The sequence below is a fragment of the Danio rerio genome, chromosome 7 (genome assembly GCF_052040795.2).
Source record: "Danio rerio strain M-AB ecotype USA chromosome 7, GRCz13ab, whole genome shotgun sequence".
Taxonomy (NCBI): Eukaryota; Metazoa; Chordata; class Actinopteri; order Cypriniformes; family Danionidae; genus Danio; species Danio rerio.
This window is the reverse complement of record NC_141027.1, coordinates 24188842-24208213: the sequence shown is the minus strand read 5'-3', so window position 1 is coordinate 24208213 and position 19372 is coordinate 24188842. Positions and strand designations below refer to the sequence as shown.

Here is a 19372-nt window from a genome sequence, read left to right as displayed (position 1 = left end):
ACACCCTTATGCTTGAACTTGATGTTTGTTGTAGACAAAGTGTGATTAGCACAGAAGTTCAAAAACAGAACACCACTCCGATTCTGATCAGGGAGGCCGTTCCTCCCAATCCCGCTTCTCCAGGTATAACCGTCATTACCCACGTGGGTGTTGATGTCCCCTAGTAGAACAACAGAGTCCTTAGTCTGAGCACCTTCCAGCACCCCTCCCAAGGACTCAAGAAGGCCGGGTACACTGCACCTGTGTTTGGCTCATAGGCACAAACTACAATGAGAGATCTATCCCTGACCCAAAGGTGCAAGGAGGCGACCTCATTCAACGGGGAAAAGTCCAACACATGACGGGTTTTCTTTTTTTCCTCCCTCTATTCCCACAACCATCCCCTCTCTGGGAATATCTTTCCTTTTCTTTTTTCCTTGGAAGGACATATTTTCTTTTTTCACTCTTTCTTTGCCTCCCTATATGCCCACCAGCACCCCTTCTTCTTAGAATATCACCTGTTTTTTTGGGGGTTTTTTGCTTGGAAAGACAGTTTTTTCTTTTTTTTTCCCTTCCTATATGCCCACCACCACCCTCTTCGTCTTGGAAATACATCTATTTTTATACCTACCTAACTATTGTAATTAACAATGGAAACAGATCTGTACCTGATTGTTGATTCACAAGCTGTTCTTCAAGTTTATCTCCAGTGATCCCTTTGTTGTTTCTCCATTTTCTGCAACAGAAACACCTGACCCTCACCTACCTCTCATTACTGTGGTGTTTCCCGTTTCTCCAGATAATCGCGCCTGTCTGCCCCAGTCCAAAGACAAAGAAATGTAATAATTACATGTTAAATACTTGTTTGTTTTTTACATTTCGTATGGTAACACAAATGAACTATCCAGATTGTCTGTCCTATCGAGTTTTCTTTGACGTGGTGACTTTTCTTCTTCATAATGTGAAGTGCAGTGGTGAAGCTGAAATGTGTTTGGCTTTGTTCTGTTTATGACGTGTATCGAACGTCCGCGGATTCTAAGAATGCGCTGATGCACTGTGTGTGAGCTTAGTACAGATGAGGATTTTCATATGTCTGCAGGCTAACTGTAATTCATTTAGATATATATCATTTTAATAATAACTATCATAATTTGTGTGTGTTTGTGTGTGTGTGTGAAAATAAAACCAATCTTTTCATAAATCGGTATTGAATTTGTAGTGATTAGTTGATGTTTCTGTCTCTGTCCACTAGATGGCAGAAGTACCAAACAATAGGTAGCAGATGCAAGAATCTAGCTAAAGTGCTGGTGTTTCGTGTGGAATCAAATGCTTCATGCCAGTTCGTTTATTTAATCTACATAGTATTCATTTAAAAAGCATTTAATGAACACCGTGATATGAAGATTATAATATGGATAAATCACACCATGCTTACTTTGGGCAAATATGTGACCATGGAGCACAAGTATTCGTAAGAACTGCCAATGATTTTCAATATAATTGATTTTTGTTTGTTTTATGTCAAAATTCATTAGAACATTATGTTAAGCTCGTTTTCCAAAAAGACACTTCGTAATTATAAAACTTTTATATTGGTATTTTTTGGATAGTAATATGCATGGCTAAGAACTTAATTTGTAACTTTTTCTCAGCATTTAAATTTTGTTTTAAAACCTCGGAGTCCAGTCCTATTGTTTCTTCCAACCACTGGGGAGCGTCTGTTATCTCACACAAACTACAAACCAGAGTATTTCAGTTTCGTTTAAAAAGTCTCGTATCAGAATGCCATTTTGTTTCCTGCTTTATTCAGAAAGCTACTTGCAGGTATGTAGTGAAAAGGGGATTTGCCTGAACAGTGACTTGTGTCAGTGTTAGTTAAAATACTAACCATGTAAAGTATTGCAATAAGAATAAATGATCGGTAGTATGGTCGGTTTGTACTTGAGTTTGCGCAAGGATCACTTCGGTAACTTTGTTCTCGTTATTCTGTAACTTTCCGGTGATGTGACGACATTGACCTTGTTTACAAACTATTATTTGTTCTTCGAGAGCTTTATTTTTAACTACCTGACAGTACAGTCAATGCAGTAATTATAGTCTGCAAATATTTCGATTGATTAAATGGCACTTGAATAGCCCACCACACCTATTTGTCTGTGTTGTCAAAATATGTTTATTCATTACTATTTTTTAAAGTTTAATTCTACCTAAACTTAATTTTAAATAGATTTACATAATTGTTGGGGTATATCGTGGTATTTTGTTATAGTTAAAAAACTGAAAGATAACTTTAATAACAGATGGAAAATACTAAACTTTTTTTGAGATGCACCTGTGTGACCAAGTGTTGTTTTGGCATATAATTTTGTAAAATACATTCAACTTCACTCATTTCAAGGCTTGGTGACCATAATGTGATAGAGTGTATTCTCCGGCAACACCCTGTTATAAATGCTGGTGGATTGTAACACAATGGCAGAACCACCAAAGTACAGTCTTGGAAGAAGAGATAGTATTGATCTGCCTCCATGTAAGTCTTTGTGTCTTTGACTATATTCACGTAAATAAAGTGTTACACTATGTTTTGTTAACCTCTGTAACCAATCATATTTTGAGAATTACTGACCTTAATATTATTCCATTCAAGTAATTTCCCTCTGTTTCCAGTTATGGGTCTCAGTAAAAGTCTTCATCTGACTGAAGAGTGCCAGTGTCCAGTGTGTCTGGATGTGTTCACTGATCCAGTCACCACTCCATGTGGACACAACTTCTGCAAGACCTGCCTGATACAATGCTGGGACAACAGTCAGGATTACAGATGCCCATTGTGTAAAGAAACCTTCAGCAATAGACCTGAAGTAAAGAGCAACACAGTTCTTAGAGAAATTGTGCAACTCTTTATGGAAAGCACAAAGGAAGGTAAGAGTATATTAAATATTACAATTTGAACATGTTTCTGAATAATGTGTGTTTCATACATTAATGTTTACTGTGTGCAACGTTTCAGTCAAATAAAAAAATTACCATCTCAAAATCTTGCTTTCAGACCCATTACACACAGACGGTCCTCTGTCTGAAGAGCTCCAGTGTTCAGTGTGTCTGGATGTGTTCAATAATCCAGTGACCACTCCATGTGGACACAACTACTGTAAGACCTGCCTGGAAAAGTGCTGGGACTACAGTCACGTCTGCATCTGTCCATACTGTAAAGAGACATTCAGCAATCGCCCTGATCTAAAGTGCAACACAGCTCTTAGGGAGATTGTGCAGCTCTATGAGAAAAACACAGGTATGGGCATGTATAATGTGAATTTTTTACTAGTATAATTTGGTTAGTTTGAAAATGTGTATTTATTTTGTTTTATTTTAATGTGTATACATGATATAAGATGGCAAATTTGACCATTACTTGCAGGATTGTTCACACCAGAGACAATAATTCATAGTTGATACTGTATGTATGCAGCGGTTAAAATAAGTATTTAATACATCATGATGTTTTCTGGCAAAAGCTGCTGACATAAAATTGACCACAATTTTGGTAAAAATGCAAACCTACAAATAAAATTAGTTATGTGAAATAACAAATGAATGAGGAAAGTATTGAACTACTGAAATGTAGGGTAGAGTGCGGCACAAAGTAACACTTTTTGGTTTTGGCCAAATAATTAACAAAGTAATGGGGTTGGACAAACCATATTTTTATTTTTACCAACAACACACAAGCCTTTCCTACAAATAAGCACTGGTCGTATGCTCACCAGACCTATGGTTTCTGTGCAATATTGCCAAAAGTGCCAGGAGTAAAAATGTTACTATTTACCCCACTTGTGGGGCAAGTTATAACAGACAGAGGGTTAGTTGTAACATGCTTATAAAGTCAAATTTACACAATTCATTTAAATTTAGTTTACTTTAAATAGTATATTTCCTCAGAACTTAACTCATTTTTTTCATTATTTTTCATTGCACAGCATGTTTATTTTATTTATCTGTTGGATAAACAAATTTGGACTTATTTGTATCATTATACAATGCTTTAATTTTCAATATTATCTGTAATTTTTTTCCATTAAAAATATTTACAATTAAAACATTTTTTAAAAAAGGTTTTCGACATTACACTCAAAATTAAAAAAATATATAATTTGTTAATTTAATTGGTGTGTGTGGCTTATTTGTAACACCCTGTTACAACTAACCCTGCTGTGCTGTGTTTTCCTCAAAACTGGCACAGTCACTATGTTTTTTACATCTTTCAAAATGGTTTAATCTTTTAGCCTAGAAGACGGTAATCATAACAATATAAGATTTTAGGTTCATACTTTAACAGATTTTTTTAAATAAATAATTTTTTAAAAGTATAAGAAAAAATACTTTTATGCTGCAAAAAGGCTTTCTCCTGTGTTTCTCATCCAAATTTTGCCATACTTTTTTTATACCTGGCAGGAAGATGTCTCTCAACACTGTGGTGAAAACCTCAGAAACATGCCATAGTTAACCCTGAGCAAATACCTTAAAACTCATTGTACCCTTTGTTACTTTGTACCCCGCTTTACCCTATTTAAGACTTTTAAAAGGTTATTTTGGTAAGAATAGCTTCAAGACGCCTTTTGTATGAAGGATGGAGTAGCACGCACTGACTTGGCACGACTTCAGCACTCTAAAAATCTTGACCATTCTGTGGATCTGCTATATGAATGTTGATCATTAGATCTTATTTTCAATTGGATTCTTTCCATGTCTTTTTACACCTCCCTTTTTTCATGTGTTCAATACTTTACTTTTTCCTTTTTTACACATAACTTCATTTCTAAACTAATTAGTTTTGATTTTCTGTATGCACGGATTACTTTAACTGTCACTGACATCTGGTGAAAATCTTAAGTCAATAGCACCTTTAGAAATGTTTTCTGAGAAAAAAGGTGCCACGTTCAGTACTTTTTTTTTACCTAATAAATATATGACATGTTTACATATATGAGAATATATGAGATTTCCGTATGTGTGACTTCATAGTAATGTTTGTCAATTTTTAAGATTACAAAAGGGAGCAGCCAATGGAGACAGAATATTCAACGTCATTGGGAACAGCAATCCATGAGGAGCCTCTGTGCAAACCTTTAAGTGAGTTAGCAATACAGTATTATGAATTTTTCCATTCCCACATTAAATATATAAATTAAAAGACAAGAGGTCTTGGGGAAAAACATGACTTCAACACTGGAATTTGTAAAAATAAAATTAAGAAAAGAAAGAACTAGATGTTTTCCTCTTGTTTCCTATGGTTAAGGTTTTACAATAAAATCAGTTGTCCATTGGGTAACACTTTATTTTGATGGTCCATTTGAGTATTAGTAGACTGTCTGCTTAATATCTGTTAATATGCTCTCTTAACAGACAATGAACTGACTATAAAAACCTTTGCAAGTACATGTAAACTTACACTAACCCTCTAACCCTAACCCTGACCTAACAGTCTACTTATAATCTAATGAGAATTAGTTGGCATGTAGATGCAATGTAACTTAAATTCAACAAAAGGACCATCAAAATAAAGCGTGACCTTCCATTGTATTTGAGTGGGTTTTGTTCAGGCTCAGAAAAGTGTCAAAATTTGAAAATACTGCACTATATATTAGTTACTTTCAAATAGTTATTGATTTCCGATTTCAGCTACAATTTCCTTATTGCCACATCCTTAAGTGTTAATTTCATAAACAAAAACAAGGACAAAAAAAAATGTTCATTGACAACCTTATTTCCTTATTAAGACTAAAACGGGACAAAGACGTGTTTTTCAAATACATTTCAGAAGGACCACCAGCACTGCTTGTTTTGGATGTCTCCTTTGTCTGTCACACCCAACAAAGGTCTTTCAGTCTCTAATGAGCTGATGATCTGAATCAGGTGTGCTTACTTAAGGAGACATGGAAAATTTAGTGTTGGTGGTCCTCCAGGAATGTGATTGAGAAACACTGATATGGACATTATTAGATACTAACTGACAGCATCAGCATTAAATATCACTGATATTACTTTTTAATGTAGATAAGCAGATCAGTGTGGTCATTCGTTTATAGCAGAAATCTGTCAGGTTTCTGTTCATTTCAAGCCATAAACACCAAATATTTTTCATCCTTACCTTCATTGACTAAAACACTGATCCCCAAATAACTTGAATTGATTTTCTTCCTTCCAGTGATGGCTTGCTCATGCTGTGACGTGACTGAAAACCCTGCATGCTTTATTTGTCTGGAGTCTTCAATCGATGTTGTGTGGACTCCATGTGGACACAGCTTCTGTAAGGCCTGCCTCAAGGAATGCTGGGAGATCTATCATGATAGCAGATGTCCATGCTGTAAAGAAAGCTTCACTGAGAGAGAAACTTCACTTCTCGAGCAGCTGCGGTCTCAATCTGAGTGCTCTTACCAAATGGAAGAAGTCGCAAACATAAAGGAGGTCATAATGATCAATCCTGAAATGATCCAGAAGCTTGACAGAGCTTTGGAGATGTTTGGTGGAGATGATTGTGTGTCTTGTGTTGAGGGAGACAACAAAACAAACAAGACTCGTTCTGCTGAAGACGAGAGTGAAAAGAAGAAGGTAATGAAGAATGAGTATTCATTCATATCATCAACCAAATTGACATTTCTTAGATGATTTAACATTTGTCTTTTCCAGGATATTAATCCTAAAATAATCCAGAAACATGGAGCTTTGGGAATGTTCAGCTTGGGTGATCAGACATTTGAGCGGTTTTGCGTTGAGGAAGACCACGAGATCCACAATACTGTTCCTGTAAAAGATGAGAATGAGAAGAAGAAGGTAATGTAGAATAAAAATGTATAAGATGGCCTTTAAAAAGTAATAATATTTTCTCCTCTCAGCAGGTGAAGATGCACGAGCTTGTGCAGCAGATGATGGAGGGCACAAGGAAGAGAAGTTCTCTAAAGGGAGTCAAATTCTCTGAAATTAAAAGCAAAGTAAGTGTTAAATGTTCTTTTATATGAAAATATTTTCAGTATTGACCTATGCTGCAGGGTGAAAACCATTATGATTATATGCAGTGTTGGGGGTAACGCATTACAAGTAACGCAAGTTACATAATAATATTACTTTTCTAAGTAAAGAGTAATGTTTTTTAAAATTAAGTTGTAATATTTGAGTTACTGTTTTAAAAGTGTAACTCGAGTTACTTTTTAGATGAATTAATTCACTTTTAAAAAATAGTTTTGAACTAAAATTAATCATGTTGAATCACGTTTAGGCCCAATCCCAATTCTATTGTTGTACCCCTACCCCTTCCGCTTTGAAAAACACACAAAAACAGGATTAACATTATAGTAGACACTGTAAAAAGCTCATTCCCAGCCACTAGAGTTTTCTGACAGGGTATTTGAGTGTCATCAAGTGTCAGAATGTTGTGGGGCTGCTTTACAGGAGATATAATTAGGGATTATAGATCGGGAAATTTTTATTTTTAATTTAATTTAATTTTTTTTGTAAAGCATGACAAAAAACATGAACACGGTTATGAATATATTAAACATGTGCTTGTTTGTTGTAAAAATTCGTACTAATGACAAAAAAAATAAAATATTAATTTGTGGATCTCCTGATTTCCGGGTGCAGCTATGCTGCCGTTGTGGGTGGTGTATTCTGCGTGTATTTTGTGGCTGGTGTATATTCTAATTTTCTCAACCCTTGGTTTCGAGTGTGCTCCTGAAAAATCTCCATTCGAAGGGCTATCTACCCTTTCCCCTTAGCCCTACGCTTTCAAGCTAAAGAGAACTGGGTCCCCCCTACCCCTTTACATGAACACGCAAAACGAGGGGTAGAGAGGAAGGGGGTAAGGAGAAGGGCTAAGGTGTAGAATTGGGTCCCCGAGGCAACAGACAGAAACCAAGATGGCAGAGTCTTACATTTCTGTGATGGAAGTTTTCTCATTATTTTGAACACATGAAAGAAAAGAGGATAGTCTCAATGGACAGTACTTTTACTGAATAAGACAAAAGTAGCAAAGACATTGCTTTCAACTTTCATTTATCTTTATATATGGCATGTTTACCGTCAAGAAGTTCTCAGAAAGTAGCATTATATATATAGTTTTTTTTAAGGTAAAGAAAGGGTATAGTGTGTCTTTAAATGCAGAGCTCCTCTATTTAAAAAAAGAAAAATATCCTGAAAGTTCTAAAAGAGATTAAGCTTCAGGCAGGTATGAAAAAGAAAGTCAAAAGTAATGCAATGCATTACTTTCCATACAAAGTAACTAAGTAACGCAACTACTTACTTTTGGGGGTGGGGGGATATTGTAATGCATTACTTTCACCCCAACACTGGTTAAATGCATATTCATTTGTGCCCTTCAATGAAATAAAACAAAATTGTACAATGATTTCTAAATAAATACTGGTAACGGTTTAACCCCTGGGTGGCCAACCCTGTTCCTGGAGAGCCATCTTCCTGCAGATTTCAGTTGCTACCCATATCAAACACACCTAAACCAATTAATTAGGACCTGAACAGCCCTTGATAATTACAGGCATGTGTGTTTGATATGGGTAGCAACTGAAATCTGCAGGAAGGTGGCTCTCCAGGAACAGGGTTGGCCACCCCTGGTTTAACCAATTAGCAGTTGCTTTTCTAATATGGTAACATATTTACATTACAGTTTTGAAATTCCATAAATTATGTGTATTTTTCGTAATTCTGCAGTTTATTTAATCAAAAGAAATGAATAAAGAAATGTACAATTTATTTAAATAAAGAAATAACAATATTTAGTTATATTTATGGAGGGTTTTTTTCTCAGTACTCAAAGTGTTTTACACATTTTAAAGAAGAAATCTTATAACCACCAGATTTGTACACGTTACACAACATTTGTGTCCTCTTAAACTTTAAAATACTGAAAACATGTATCAGGTTTTCTGCATTCTATTAAAAGGATAGTTCACCCAAAAACAAAATATGTTGTAATAATTTTATTACCCTTTACTTGTTTCAAATCTTTACTATTTAGTTTCCATCTTCTGTTGGGGCGTCATGGTGGCGCAGTGAGTAGCACATATGCCTCACAGCAAGAAGGTCGCTGGATCAGTTGGCATTTCTGTGTGGAGCTTGCATGTTCAACCAGTGTTGGCGTGGGTTTCCTCTGGGGGCTCCGGTTTCCCCCACAATCCCCCAAAGACATGCACTATAGATGAATTGAATAAGCTAAATTGGCCATAGTGTATGAGTGTGAATGCAAGTGTATGGATGTTTCCCAGTGTTGGGTTGCGGCTGAAGAAGGTCGCTGGGTCAGTTGGCATTTCTGTGTGGAGCTTGCATGTTCAACCAGTGTTGGCGTGGGTTTCCTCTGGGTGCTCCGGTTTCCCCCACAATCCCCCAAAGACATGCACTATAGGTGAATTGAATAAGCTAAATTGGCCATAGTGTATGAGTGTGAATGCAAGTGTATGGGTGTTTCCCAGTGTTGGGTTACGGCTGAAAGGGCATCCACTGCGTAAAACATATGCTGGATAAGTTGGCGGTTCATTCCGCTGTGGCGACCCCAGATTAATAAAGGGACTAAGCTGAAAAGAAAATTAATGAATGAATGAACCTTCTGATGAAGAAAAAAAAGTACCAGTAACTATTGATGTCCATAGTATTTTTTTGTCTTACTTTAAAAGTTATTGGTTACAAATTTTCTGGTTTGGAACAAGGTTTGGAACCACTTGAGTGGGGGGTAAATTGTGAGGGTTTAATTTTAGGTGAACTATCCCTTTAATCAGCAACTGTTTTGAAGCAATAACTTTGAGATTCCAATCATATTTCTACAATAATACCACAGTTTTATTTAGATTTTTATCAAATATGCAATATATTAATGCCTCTGTTTGATCTGATTACATTTCTAAATAAGAAAAACAAAGCAAAAGAAGCAGCAGATGACATTGAGCTCTGCACTGATCTGAATTACTCCACAGAGAGAGGTCAGGTACTGAAATCACACTTATTCTTACAGCACTTTGATGTAAACAAAACATTTTAAAGAATTTCTCCCATATCACTGCATTCATACCAAGTAACGTTCTATTTAAACATGACCAAAAACTTTTGTTTGTGTGCTCACTGATCACAGATGATGCTTTCTGAGTGCTGGATGAAGACATCTGGATGAAGAGTCATTTCTGCTTTCATCCTTTTGGATCGACAGGATGTGCTTTTTGTAGAAAGGCTAAAATGAATGTATTGCAAGTTCTTTTAAGCTTGCAGACAAATTCAATTGCTTCTTTTAATCCAATAATCTCATCAATATATTCAGAATAATTTATTTTTAAAAAGGTAAAAAAAACTTTATATCTCATATATTAGTTGCTAATGGTCTAATCTTAATCAATGATTTATGCTAAGCTAAACGTGCTCCTGCTAGACCCGGAGATGGGCTGAATGGTTTCAAAAATGGTCAAACTCAACTGTTTACCTCTAGGGGACTTTTACAGTGAGCCTATTTGCAAGAAAGTGGAGTGTTCTTTTAAAGTTAATCATTCGTATGTTTTGATAAAGAGTGTACACTGGCTCTTGCATTGCTGTCTATTGATGCGAAAAATGTGTTTAACCTTCTGCTCAACCAATTTAACATCACTCAAATTAAGGCTCCTGTTTATCAAGGAAGGGCTAGAGTTCAAGCATGCAGACAGAAGACAATTGTTTCATAATCTACTTTGGAAATCTTTAATTAATTATTTCCCTGATATTCTATACCTTTAAATCATAACCAAATATTTGATTAAAAAACTACTGTAATCTTGTTTTATAAATACATTCTGAGAATTATGTTTCCTGTCCAGTGACTTTTACAACATTTTTAGAAATATTTCTACATGAATGACTGAAAATGTATAATTATTTTGTACTATTAAACTATATATTACAGAAAAAAATCATAATGGTTGGTTCTTCAGTAAATGGTGAATCGCTGCAACTTGGTTTCAGTCAAAACAAACATCATCTTGCATATTCACACACAAGACTTATCAAGAAACTTTCCCTAGGAAAGATTATGACCATCATAAAGCACACTTATCACGTCACAGCTTCTCTGTCAAATATTAACCATTTATAAATGTGTCGGTCAAGCTTTGTGTGTTTGTGTGACATTTGTGTCTGAATTCCTGATTCTGCCATTTGAATTCTTCTCCATTACCTTCCTGAATCATTTTATGCTTTGATCAGTTTCTGTACAGGATGTGTGGCAGTGGTGTCCTGTATGAAGCAGCATGTACTCTTACAGACAAGTTCTTCCTGTAGAGGAGCACAGCAGCAGACAGCAGAGCGAAAACAGCCATCAAGCTCAATACCGCTGCCAAGCTGATCTTAGCCTCAGAGACTAAGAAGAGAGATGTGAAGCTGGGTTGAACAGCGGCATCTTTCTCCATCATACCAAGATCACTACAGTGCAGAAAACACAGACTCAACTGACATACAAACACACTGTATCTGGAATTCAGCCAGAACACAGTTGAAGTGAAAATCATTTAAGATCTTAAAAAGAAAAGAAGAACTGACTGACCTCTGAGCAGTGGTGTCACTAAAAAGGCTTTCTGTTCTTTGTGTTGATGTGGGAGGAGCTAAATCTGAATATTTACATAATCTGTTTTCAGGGCAGAAAATGAATCCTTGATAACCCGACACCTACAATTTGGAGATAGGATTTTCATTATTAGGTGAATTACCCTTTAAAATTATTAGGTTAACCTTTAGGGTTGAAAATGAGACTTATAAAAAAATTAAATGCAAAAAATTAAACCAAAAGTTGTTATATGTAACCAAAAAGCTTCTCACAAACCTCAATGCTCGTTCCTGCTGGACAATCCATCCAGTCAGAGTCCTTCACCTGAATGTGATATTTGTTTATTCCGGCGCATCTGTGTCTGTAACAATGACCGGACACTGGTGTGTAAGCAGTCACATTATTCTAATAAAGAAAGAATATAAAAATTTAAACTAGCTCTTAAAACGGTAGCCGTGACATCTTTAAACGTTAGAAACATTTTTAGACATAAAACATGAGAGCATGTCTTACCAGTCTGGTGATGTTGGATATGAAACAGCGGCTGTCTGAGCCGAATATCTCTCCGCCTCCTTCATTCATTCCACTCCTTGCATTATCCTCAATCCAGCACTCACTCTGATGAAGAAAAGCGGCATTACTCTCTGTCAATCATGTATGAAGTTTGGTTAAGGTGCAAAAAAATAAAAAAACTATTGAGCAAAAAACTCACAGCATTTGCAAGAGGTTTAAATATGTGGCACCCATCCAGGTACTGATCCGTCACACACTCCCCCTTGTGGAGATGAAGGAAATGACAACCTAGACCACTAGGAGGAAAACATATATTATTACTGTACAATAAATAAATCCAAAACAATTCAGTTTAATGGTCTTTAAAACGCACTAGTCTCTATTTTTTTATGCTAATGGTATTTAAAATTAAACTAGTACCAAACGAATGAGAACTATTAGTGCCTTAAAACACTCACAATGTTTCGGTACTAATATCTTGTTTTTAGAGATGGTAACTTATAAATGTAAACCAATACTCATTAGCATCTGTTAGATACTATTACTCAAGTAGTGCCTATTTAATAAACAATAGTAATAATAATTACACTTCCACCTATTGGTAGGAGATAGATAGAGAGGACTTATTTGTTTGTTACTACCTTTACTACTTACCTTTTCAAAAGATAATAATACTTATGTTACTGGTATGTTCTAAATTCTAATGAATATTTAAGAATTAACTAGTATCTAATTAATAACCAGTGGCATATTGGAAGTTACTTGTACCTAAAGAATACACTAGTTGCTATTGAAAAAAGTATTTGTACTTCATAAAAAAATACTTTTATAAAAAGAACTAATATTAAAAAAAAAAAAATAGATATTAGCATGTTTTATAGATCAGATGTATTATAAAGAAATAGTTCACCCAAAATGATAAATCTGCCATTACTTACTCTTTTTTCACTTGTTTAAAACCTATTATATTCTTCCTTTCTTTATATTTAAGAGTCCTGGTAGCTGGCACCCATTGACTTCCATAGTAATTCTTCCCCAATGTGTGCCAGCAACCAGCATTAATCAAAATATCTTTCTTTGTGTTCAACAGAAGAAAGGATTAAAACCATAATACATGAAGAGGTTGTTTTTTTGTTTGGGTGAAATATCCTTTTAAAATAGCTTGGCATGAAATTAACACTTGTTTAATACTGAACTTTTTTACAATTCAAAATATAATATTCTACATATCAGTGTCTAGATCTTCATAATTAACCAAAGAGACCATATTTTTGATTACCTGCCTGTGCAAAAGAAAGCTGAAGAATTGTGACAGGCAGAGACGGAGCCAAAATCACTGCCTTCACCTGAAACCCCAAGAGCAGTAAAACAGTGAACTGACAAGTCTGAAAATGTTTACTTCAGTCTCAACAAGTGCGTAATGTTGATCTTATTTAGACTGATTTATTGATTCTGGCTTACCCTCTCCCCACACCAGGCTCTGAGCCCGGCTGTGGTTGACCGAATACCAGCCTGTGTCCTGGAGGGCAGCGAGTGTGATGGCATCAATGCGAACCAGAGATGCCTCCACTAGCGAAGCTGCCATAATGGAGCCCTGAAGCACACGAGCCTCCCAGTGTGAAGAGAGACCATCTAAAGCAGCGTCCTGACAAAGATAGCAGTTTGGACTTTATTATTATTATTTATTGGAATAGTATTTAATAGCAAAAAAATAACAAATTTACAAACATTTAATAAATGACTATTTTCTCTAACAAAAAAGGTTTATAGCAATAAGTTATTTACAAAAGAAGATAAAAATCTAAAACCGTTTTCAGGACTATTGCACATTTTTCAAAGCCAAATTCAAGCACTTTCCAGATGCACTTTCAAACATTTCCAGCACTTTAAAACTGTGGCAAGTTACATATTTACATACCTAATCGCATAATGTCAGCTGTTATTTGTTAAAGTAGTGTATTGTAGGGCTGCACAATATATCTTTTCGCAAAAATCACATCAGAAGACGTGCAATGTTGAGTCTGATTTACAGTTGACCAGGAGCTACAGAATGTATGTGATTTATTGTGTCACTGCTAAGTTTAACCATAATAGAGTGAAGGTTTAGCGCATGCATGTGTTATAGGGCCTCTGACTGAACATTTCAAAAGAGTTTAAAACATTTGTGCGCAAATTTATGTGTAACAAAGATTAATTGTATTTAATTATTTATACAGAATTTATCAAATTTACGCCAAAAAAGTTTTTCTTACTTTAATTTGTGTTTTGCTTCTAGTATAAATATCCAGAAAAATAAAATATTGCAATATCAGATTTTTCAAACATCATGCAGCCCTATTCTGTTGCATAGTAGAGTATTCTAAGGAATAACTTTGATGTCATGTTTGCCCCAAGCCCAACATTGAATTTAATCTATTAAATGCAATTCACTTACAATTTACTTAAAAAAGAAAGCCAGATCATGCTGAAGACATCTGCAGTTCTAATTTTACGCAAAAAGTAAAATTTTTCCATCATTTGTCCAATATGTTAATTTAAACAGATAATTATTATAACATACCAACTGTACTTAATAACAAATATAGTGTTTTGCATGTGGTTTGTACCTTGTTCTCTAATGGAGCTCCGAGGTCAGTGTGTGTAGAGTTGAAGTGTTTCTGCATTGCTCTGATCACAGTAGGAGAGTAGAGTCTAACCTGCCCTGTCTCGTCTGTGCTGGTCACCTGACCATGAGACCAGCAGTCTACACCAACTTCATAATACACACAAGAACAAAGTTACCAGAAAATCTACAACAGAACAAAACTAGAATAACTAACGAGAAATTAGCTATTAAAACTATTGTGTTTAAAAATATGCTGAATAAAAAAACTCTCTACAATAAACTGCACTTAGGAAATATCTTTCAAAGAATTCTAATTTCACAAGATGTCTAATCATTTTGACTTCAGCTGTATTCATTTAAAATAAAGAAGGTTAGTTACTCTGAGAGGAAACTGTACAGTCCTTCCAATTGCTGAGGAGCTCTTTGCTGAAGCCCAACACATGGAACAGCTCATGGATCACTGTCTGTACTAAAACAAAGACCATAAAAAGTGAATATTGTTTTCTCAATGCTCTTCTCATTGCACAATACCTGCAGTTCACTCTTCTTTAACACACATACTGTCACCTTTACAAAGTGCTGATATGTGTATCTTTCCTTTTTGAGTGTCTCTCTACAGATGACCATCGTGCCAGCCAGAGGACGGCCATCTGAACCCGTCTGACAGTGAGCAGTATAAGCCAGTACACTAGACTGAGAAACAGATGTAAAAAAGATTATAAGATGATAGGAAATAAGATTCAAGGTACAGATGAAAACTCCTCAATGCCATTGTGCATGTAGACATTTTCAAGACAATTTGTTGAAGTCCAAACAAAGCATTACAATGGGGAAGACAGGTGATTTAAGAGACTGTTGGTGGTTTCAAAAACTTCCGATCTAATGGGATTCTCTTACAGAGAACGGTCAAAATGGGGAAAACAATGTATGACATCTGGTGAACAGCAGTTCTGTGGAGAAAAATGCCTTGCTGATGTTAGATCTCAAAAGAGAATGGACAGCTGGTTTGATAAGGATAACAGGACACAAAGATTTCTATGCAACTTGCAATAGCCATTTTTTTGGTGTCCCTCACTTTAGCATTGAAGGCATGGGGTTTTCTGATTGAGGTCTGCTCCAGGATGGAGCAACACATATGATTTCTCACGTCTTTATGATTATTAATAAAGTTAAATGTTTAAGGGCCCAGATCATATGATGACCTCAGTGTCATCCCTCTTCAGAGTAAATCTGGAATAATGTGAGTGTCATTGCTTTTTCTGTATGCCAAATGATTTGTTTCTGCAGTATCTACCAAGCTAGATCAGAGGTCATGGACAGCTGTTGGGTGTACCTGGACTCTTGAAGAATTTAACAAGTTATTTGCCATTTTATGTGTTAAATCTTTTAAAGTAAATTCCTTTGCATGTAAGCTGTCAGCGTGAATGTTGATTGTATTCGTTTTTTTAACCAGTTTTGATAAGACGGCTGAGAGGACACGAAACGGCCTTGTGGAAGAAACAGATTGTACTTTGTGTGTGCATGTTCTATTCATTTGTGGATCTGTATTACAGGTCTGCGGTCAGTTCTGAAAAGCCTAGCGGCTGTCTGACTTTTGTATGTGACACCTAAGTAATCATTGGAAGATATTTTTCTGAATTACGCACACACACATGGACATTTTCTTGCTCTATTTGTGTTTTAACCAATCAGGTTAAAACACCTATATGTATGATGCAGTTAATGACGTTATGCGAGAGTATAATTGTTCTTGATTTGTGATTGTAAGCAGAGCAGCCTACGAACCCTTTGTGAGTGTTGAAGCTGGCTTCGGCAGATAAAACTGCAAACTATCTTCATTAAACTTTCTTTTTTAATTGAATCTCTGACTCCGGTCCTTCTTCATCTGAAAGACTGGTCATTTTTGGGTTAAACCTGTTGGTCCCCCTACAGCATCAATTGTGTTCTCGGGTGTGCATTACTTTCTAATTGAACAGAACAGAGTACATTATTCTGCACATTTTGTATTTACCACACCTAAAGACACTGTTCAGTTGTTGTATTTCAAGACATTTGTCAGGGTTTTTGTCATTACACTGTGTCCGAACAACACGTGATATGAGATAAGTTATCTTTCACAATGCAGGTTGTTAGAGCACAGTGTGCACATCTCATCTAAAGGGTTCTGTATTGTTTTAATTAGATTTTTTGAATGTAGTTCGTGGTGAAAGAACTTGTCTCTTTCGGGGTTGTTATATGGAACTGCAATGGGGTTGCCAGGATGTCAGGGTGCCAGGACTTGACTGGTCTTTAGACTTTAGCGGAGTGTTTATATGAAAATAACTGCACATCTTGGAATGTTCAAGAGCCTCATAAGTACAAGTAAAAATAGGCATTCTCTTTTTGGGCTCTCCAATGTAGGTCAACAGAAGCCTGGAAAAGGTTTGCCAGGTATGCTGAGTCTCAATTACTGCCATCATACTGACTATTGTAGGTAGTGAATTTGGTGTAAAAAAACACAAAAGCATAGATCTATGTTGTCTTGTATAAATAATTTAGGCTGCTGTTGATTTATTGGTACAGGAGACATTTTCTTCTTTAAATGCCACAACCAAGCTGACAAGTTAATTTGCTGACCAAATATATCCATTTATGACAAAAGGTCATCTTTTTTTGTGATGGCCACTGGTCACCAGGCTCAAATCATCTCAAACTGGTGTCTTGAGTGAGCTCACAATACTCAAATGGCTTTCATGGCCAAACAAGGTTAACAATATACCTCTGCTCTGCATTTTTCTGTGTTGTGAGTGAACACATAAAGCAGGAAGTCAGCATCGGGAACTCCAGGCCCCCGTGGCCTCAGCACTGTTGGGACTGGATGCTCAGGATTTGGATAAACAGAACAGCCATCCAGGTGCTCATCGGGAATCTGCAAGAAATAAAAATAAAGAAATAATAGAAAATAAAATATATTTTGAGTAAATATGAAGCAAGACTCACAATCACACCGAGGCAGCTCTCAAATCTGTAGTTCTCATGGGCTCTTCCACATCTGAGGAGAATGACAGTGGTTTAAATGAGAGTTCACTCTAAATTAACATTTTCAATTTACTCTCTCTCAAGTAGGTCCATAATTAGATTCATTCCTCTGTTAACCACAAAATAAGATATTTTTAAAAATGTTAAACGGCCAATGGTTCCAGGTTTCCAACATTTTTTAAAGTAACTTATTTTTTGTTAAACAGAAGAAAGAAACATAAACAGGTCTGAGTACAGAATGAGAAAATGAAGCCATAGGTTTAATTTTTGGGAGAACTAGCCAAATTCCTTAACTAAAAATAGAAAGCATTTGTACTCTTTGTACTGCAGAGAAGACCAATAAAACGTACTTCATGTGGTTTAAAGTGCTGCTGTTTCTCCAGATGAATTTGCAGTACTTGTTTACATCTCTGTTCAACAGCAGACGGTCTTCAACTCGTTTCACTACGAGCAAACATCAACAAAACTCTGGCTAAAGAAGACAATAAATCATATTTCTTTCTCTTTCTAAATGTTTTGTAAATACTTCCTATAAAACGACCACACACACCTGACAGTAAATTGGAAACCTCGCTGACAGCCTCACCAACTGCGCTCATTAATTTCTCTCTCTCCCACTCAGAGAGGGCGGGACTTTCTGAAGGGATCCAGATCTTGATTCTGATTGGTTGTAAATCTTCCATAGGCATAATATGTCTTTTAGATCTCTGAGTTTTAAACCAATGAGCAGAGGCGTATTGACCGGTGGGCGGGGACACGACGTTGACGGATCTCTGAATTTGGTCAAAGATGCACTTCCCACAGACAAAAGGGAACCATGGTAACAGCAAAATGCCAATACAGAAGAGGAACGACATTTCGTATATCTAAAAAAAAATAGGAAAAGGGAAATATATTAAAGTTTGAAAGAAAAAGTCAAGAACTTGAAAAGTGACATTTAATAAATGATCTGTAATATGGAACTTAATATATTAACAACATAAGTGTAACGATTATATCGAAGAGTCTGAGGTAAAAATAAAAGTAAAATTTAGACATAACGTTACTTTAAAATCAAACTCAAATCCTGCAATGATTATAAGCTGAAAATGATTAGAAATTGCTTTTGAAATAAGTCTTGTGAACACATAAAAGACAACTCAAATTAAACCTTACTACAAAGGGCTGTGAAATAATCGTTTTCTATTTGAATTAATTACATTAAAATGTAACAAAACTTAATAGTATCAAGTGTCACCCGATTGTTTTAAAAAAATTAAATACTTGCTTTTGTAATGTAATTTTACTAATTTACTGAACAGCTAAGCTGATTTCAAGACATTGTTACTGCTGTAATCAAGTTAATATTATTGATGATTAAAAGTATTAGTTTATTTAAAGAAGTACTTAAAAACCCTAAAGATTGATAGTGTACATAACAACTAATCTATGACAGAAAAACGAATCAATAGATTTCTTACCAACAGAGCATCAGTCCTCGTTTAAAGTTGGCAAACTATGAAACAAGTTTGTTTCTTTCTCTTGTGAGTGATGTGGTCGAGTATTCCTCCTCCTCTGCTCAGGATAAGGAAACTGAGGCAAACACTGTATGCAGTGCAGGCTTTGAAATGCAAATAAGTCAAAACACAATGGTTAAAGCATAGGTCTCAAACTCAATTCCTGGAGAGCCGCAGCTCTGCACAGTTTTGCTCCAACTA

General features: G+C 35.7%; 2 protein-coding genes across 12 annotated transcripts; one reads left to right on the top strand and one right to left on the bottom strand.

The window, feature by feature from the left end:
* The first annotated feature begins 1222 nt into the window (after nt 1-1222).
* On the top strand, nt 1223-10910 carry zgc:153151. 9 transcript variants are annotated; one of them, XM_087259997.1, is made up of 11 exons: nt 1278-1450; nt 1632-1803; nt 2378-2509; nt 2647-2898; nt 3026-3268; nt 5020-5106; nt 6182-6585; nt 6664-6807; nt 6873-6965; nt 9890-9964; nt 10109-10910. In XM_087259997.1, exons 3-11 carry the CDS (start codon nt 2431-2433, stop codon nt 10145-10147), a joined length of 1416 nt encoding a protein of 471 aa, XP_087116123.1. In that variant the 5' UTR covers nt 1278-1450; nt 1632-1803; nt 2378-2430; the 3' UTR covers nt 10148-10910.
* On the bottom strand, nt 6588-19249 carry cirop (ciliated left-right organizer metallopeptidase). 3 transcript variants are annotated; one of them, XM_087261055.1, is made up of 16 exons: nt 19136-19249; nt 18226-18541; nt 18026-18119; nt 17637-17688; nt 17416-17565; nt 15225-15350; nt 15037-15121; nt 14659-14804; nt 13514-13697; nt 13332-13398; nt 12252-12348; nt 12053-12157; nt 11816-11944; nt 11540-11661; nt 11174-11418; nt 6588-6778 (listed from the first exon to the last, which is right to left on the bottom strand). In XM_087261055.1, exons 2-15 carry the CDS (start codon nt 18530-18532, stop codon nt 11199-11201), a joined length of 1884 nt encoding a protein of 627 aa, XP_087117181.1. In that variant the 5' UTR covers nt 18533-18541; nt 19136-19249; the 3' UTR covers nt 6588-6778; nt 11174-11198. The 3 variants fall into 3 exon arrangements, with proteins under 3 accessions (XP_087117181.1, XP_087117182.1, XP_087117180.1); XM_087261056.1 differs by lacking the exon at nt 6588-6778 and having other exon boundaries at nt 9798-11418; nt 18026-18147; XM_087261054.1 differs by lacking the exon at nt 6588-6778 and having other exon boundaries at nt 9798-11418.
* Between the last annotated feature and the right edge of the window lie 123 nt (nt 19250-19372).

What these genes read in the sequence shown, in the direction of transcription:
- zgc:153151 (XM_087259996.1), top strand. Translation starts at nt 2,431, where the DNA reads ATGCTGGTGGATTGTAACACAATGGCAGAACCACCAAAGTACAGTCTT. An exon ending in TAGTATTGATCTGCCTCCAT is followed by an intron (nt 2,510 to 2,646) that starts GTAAGTCTTTGT and finishes CTCTGTTTCCAG; the next exon opens with TTATGGGTCTCAGTAAAAGT. An exon ending in ACGAGAGTGAAAAGAAGAAG is followed by an intron (nt 6,586 to 6,663) that starts GTAATGAAGAAT and finishes TGTCTTTTCCAG; the next exon opens with GATATTAATCCTAAAATAAT.
- cirop (XM_087261055.1), bottom strand. Translation starts at nt 18,532, where the DNA reads ATGTCGTTCCTCTTCTGTATTGGCATTTTGCTGTTACCATGGTTCCCT. An exon ending in AGAGCTGCCTCGGTGTGATT is followed by an intron (nt 17,566 to 17,636) that starts GTGAGTCTTGCT and finishes TATTTCTTGCAG; the next exon opens with ATTCCCGATGAGCACCTGGA. An exon ending in TATCCAACATCACCAGACTG is followed by an intron (nt 11,945 to 12,052) that starts GTAAGACATGCT and finishes TTTCTTTATTAG; the next exon opens with AATAATGTGACTGCTTACAC.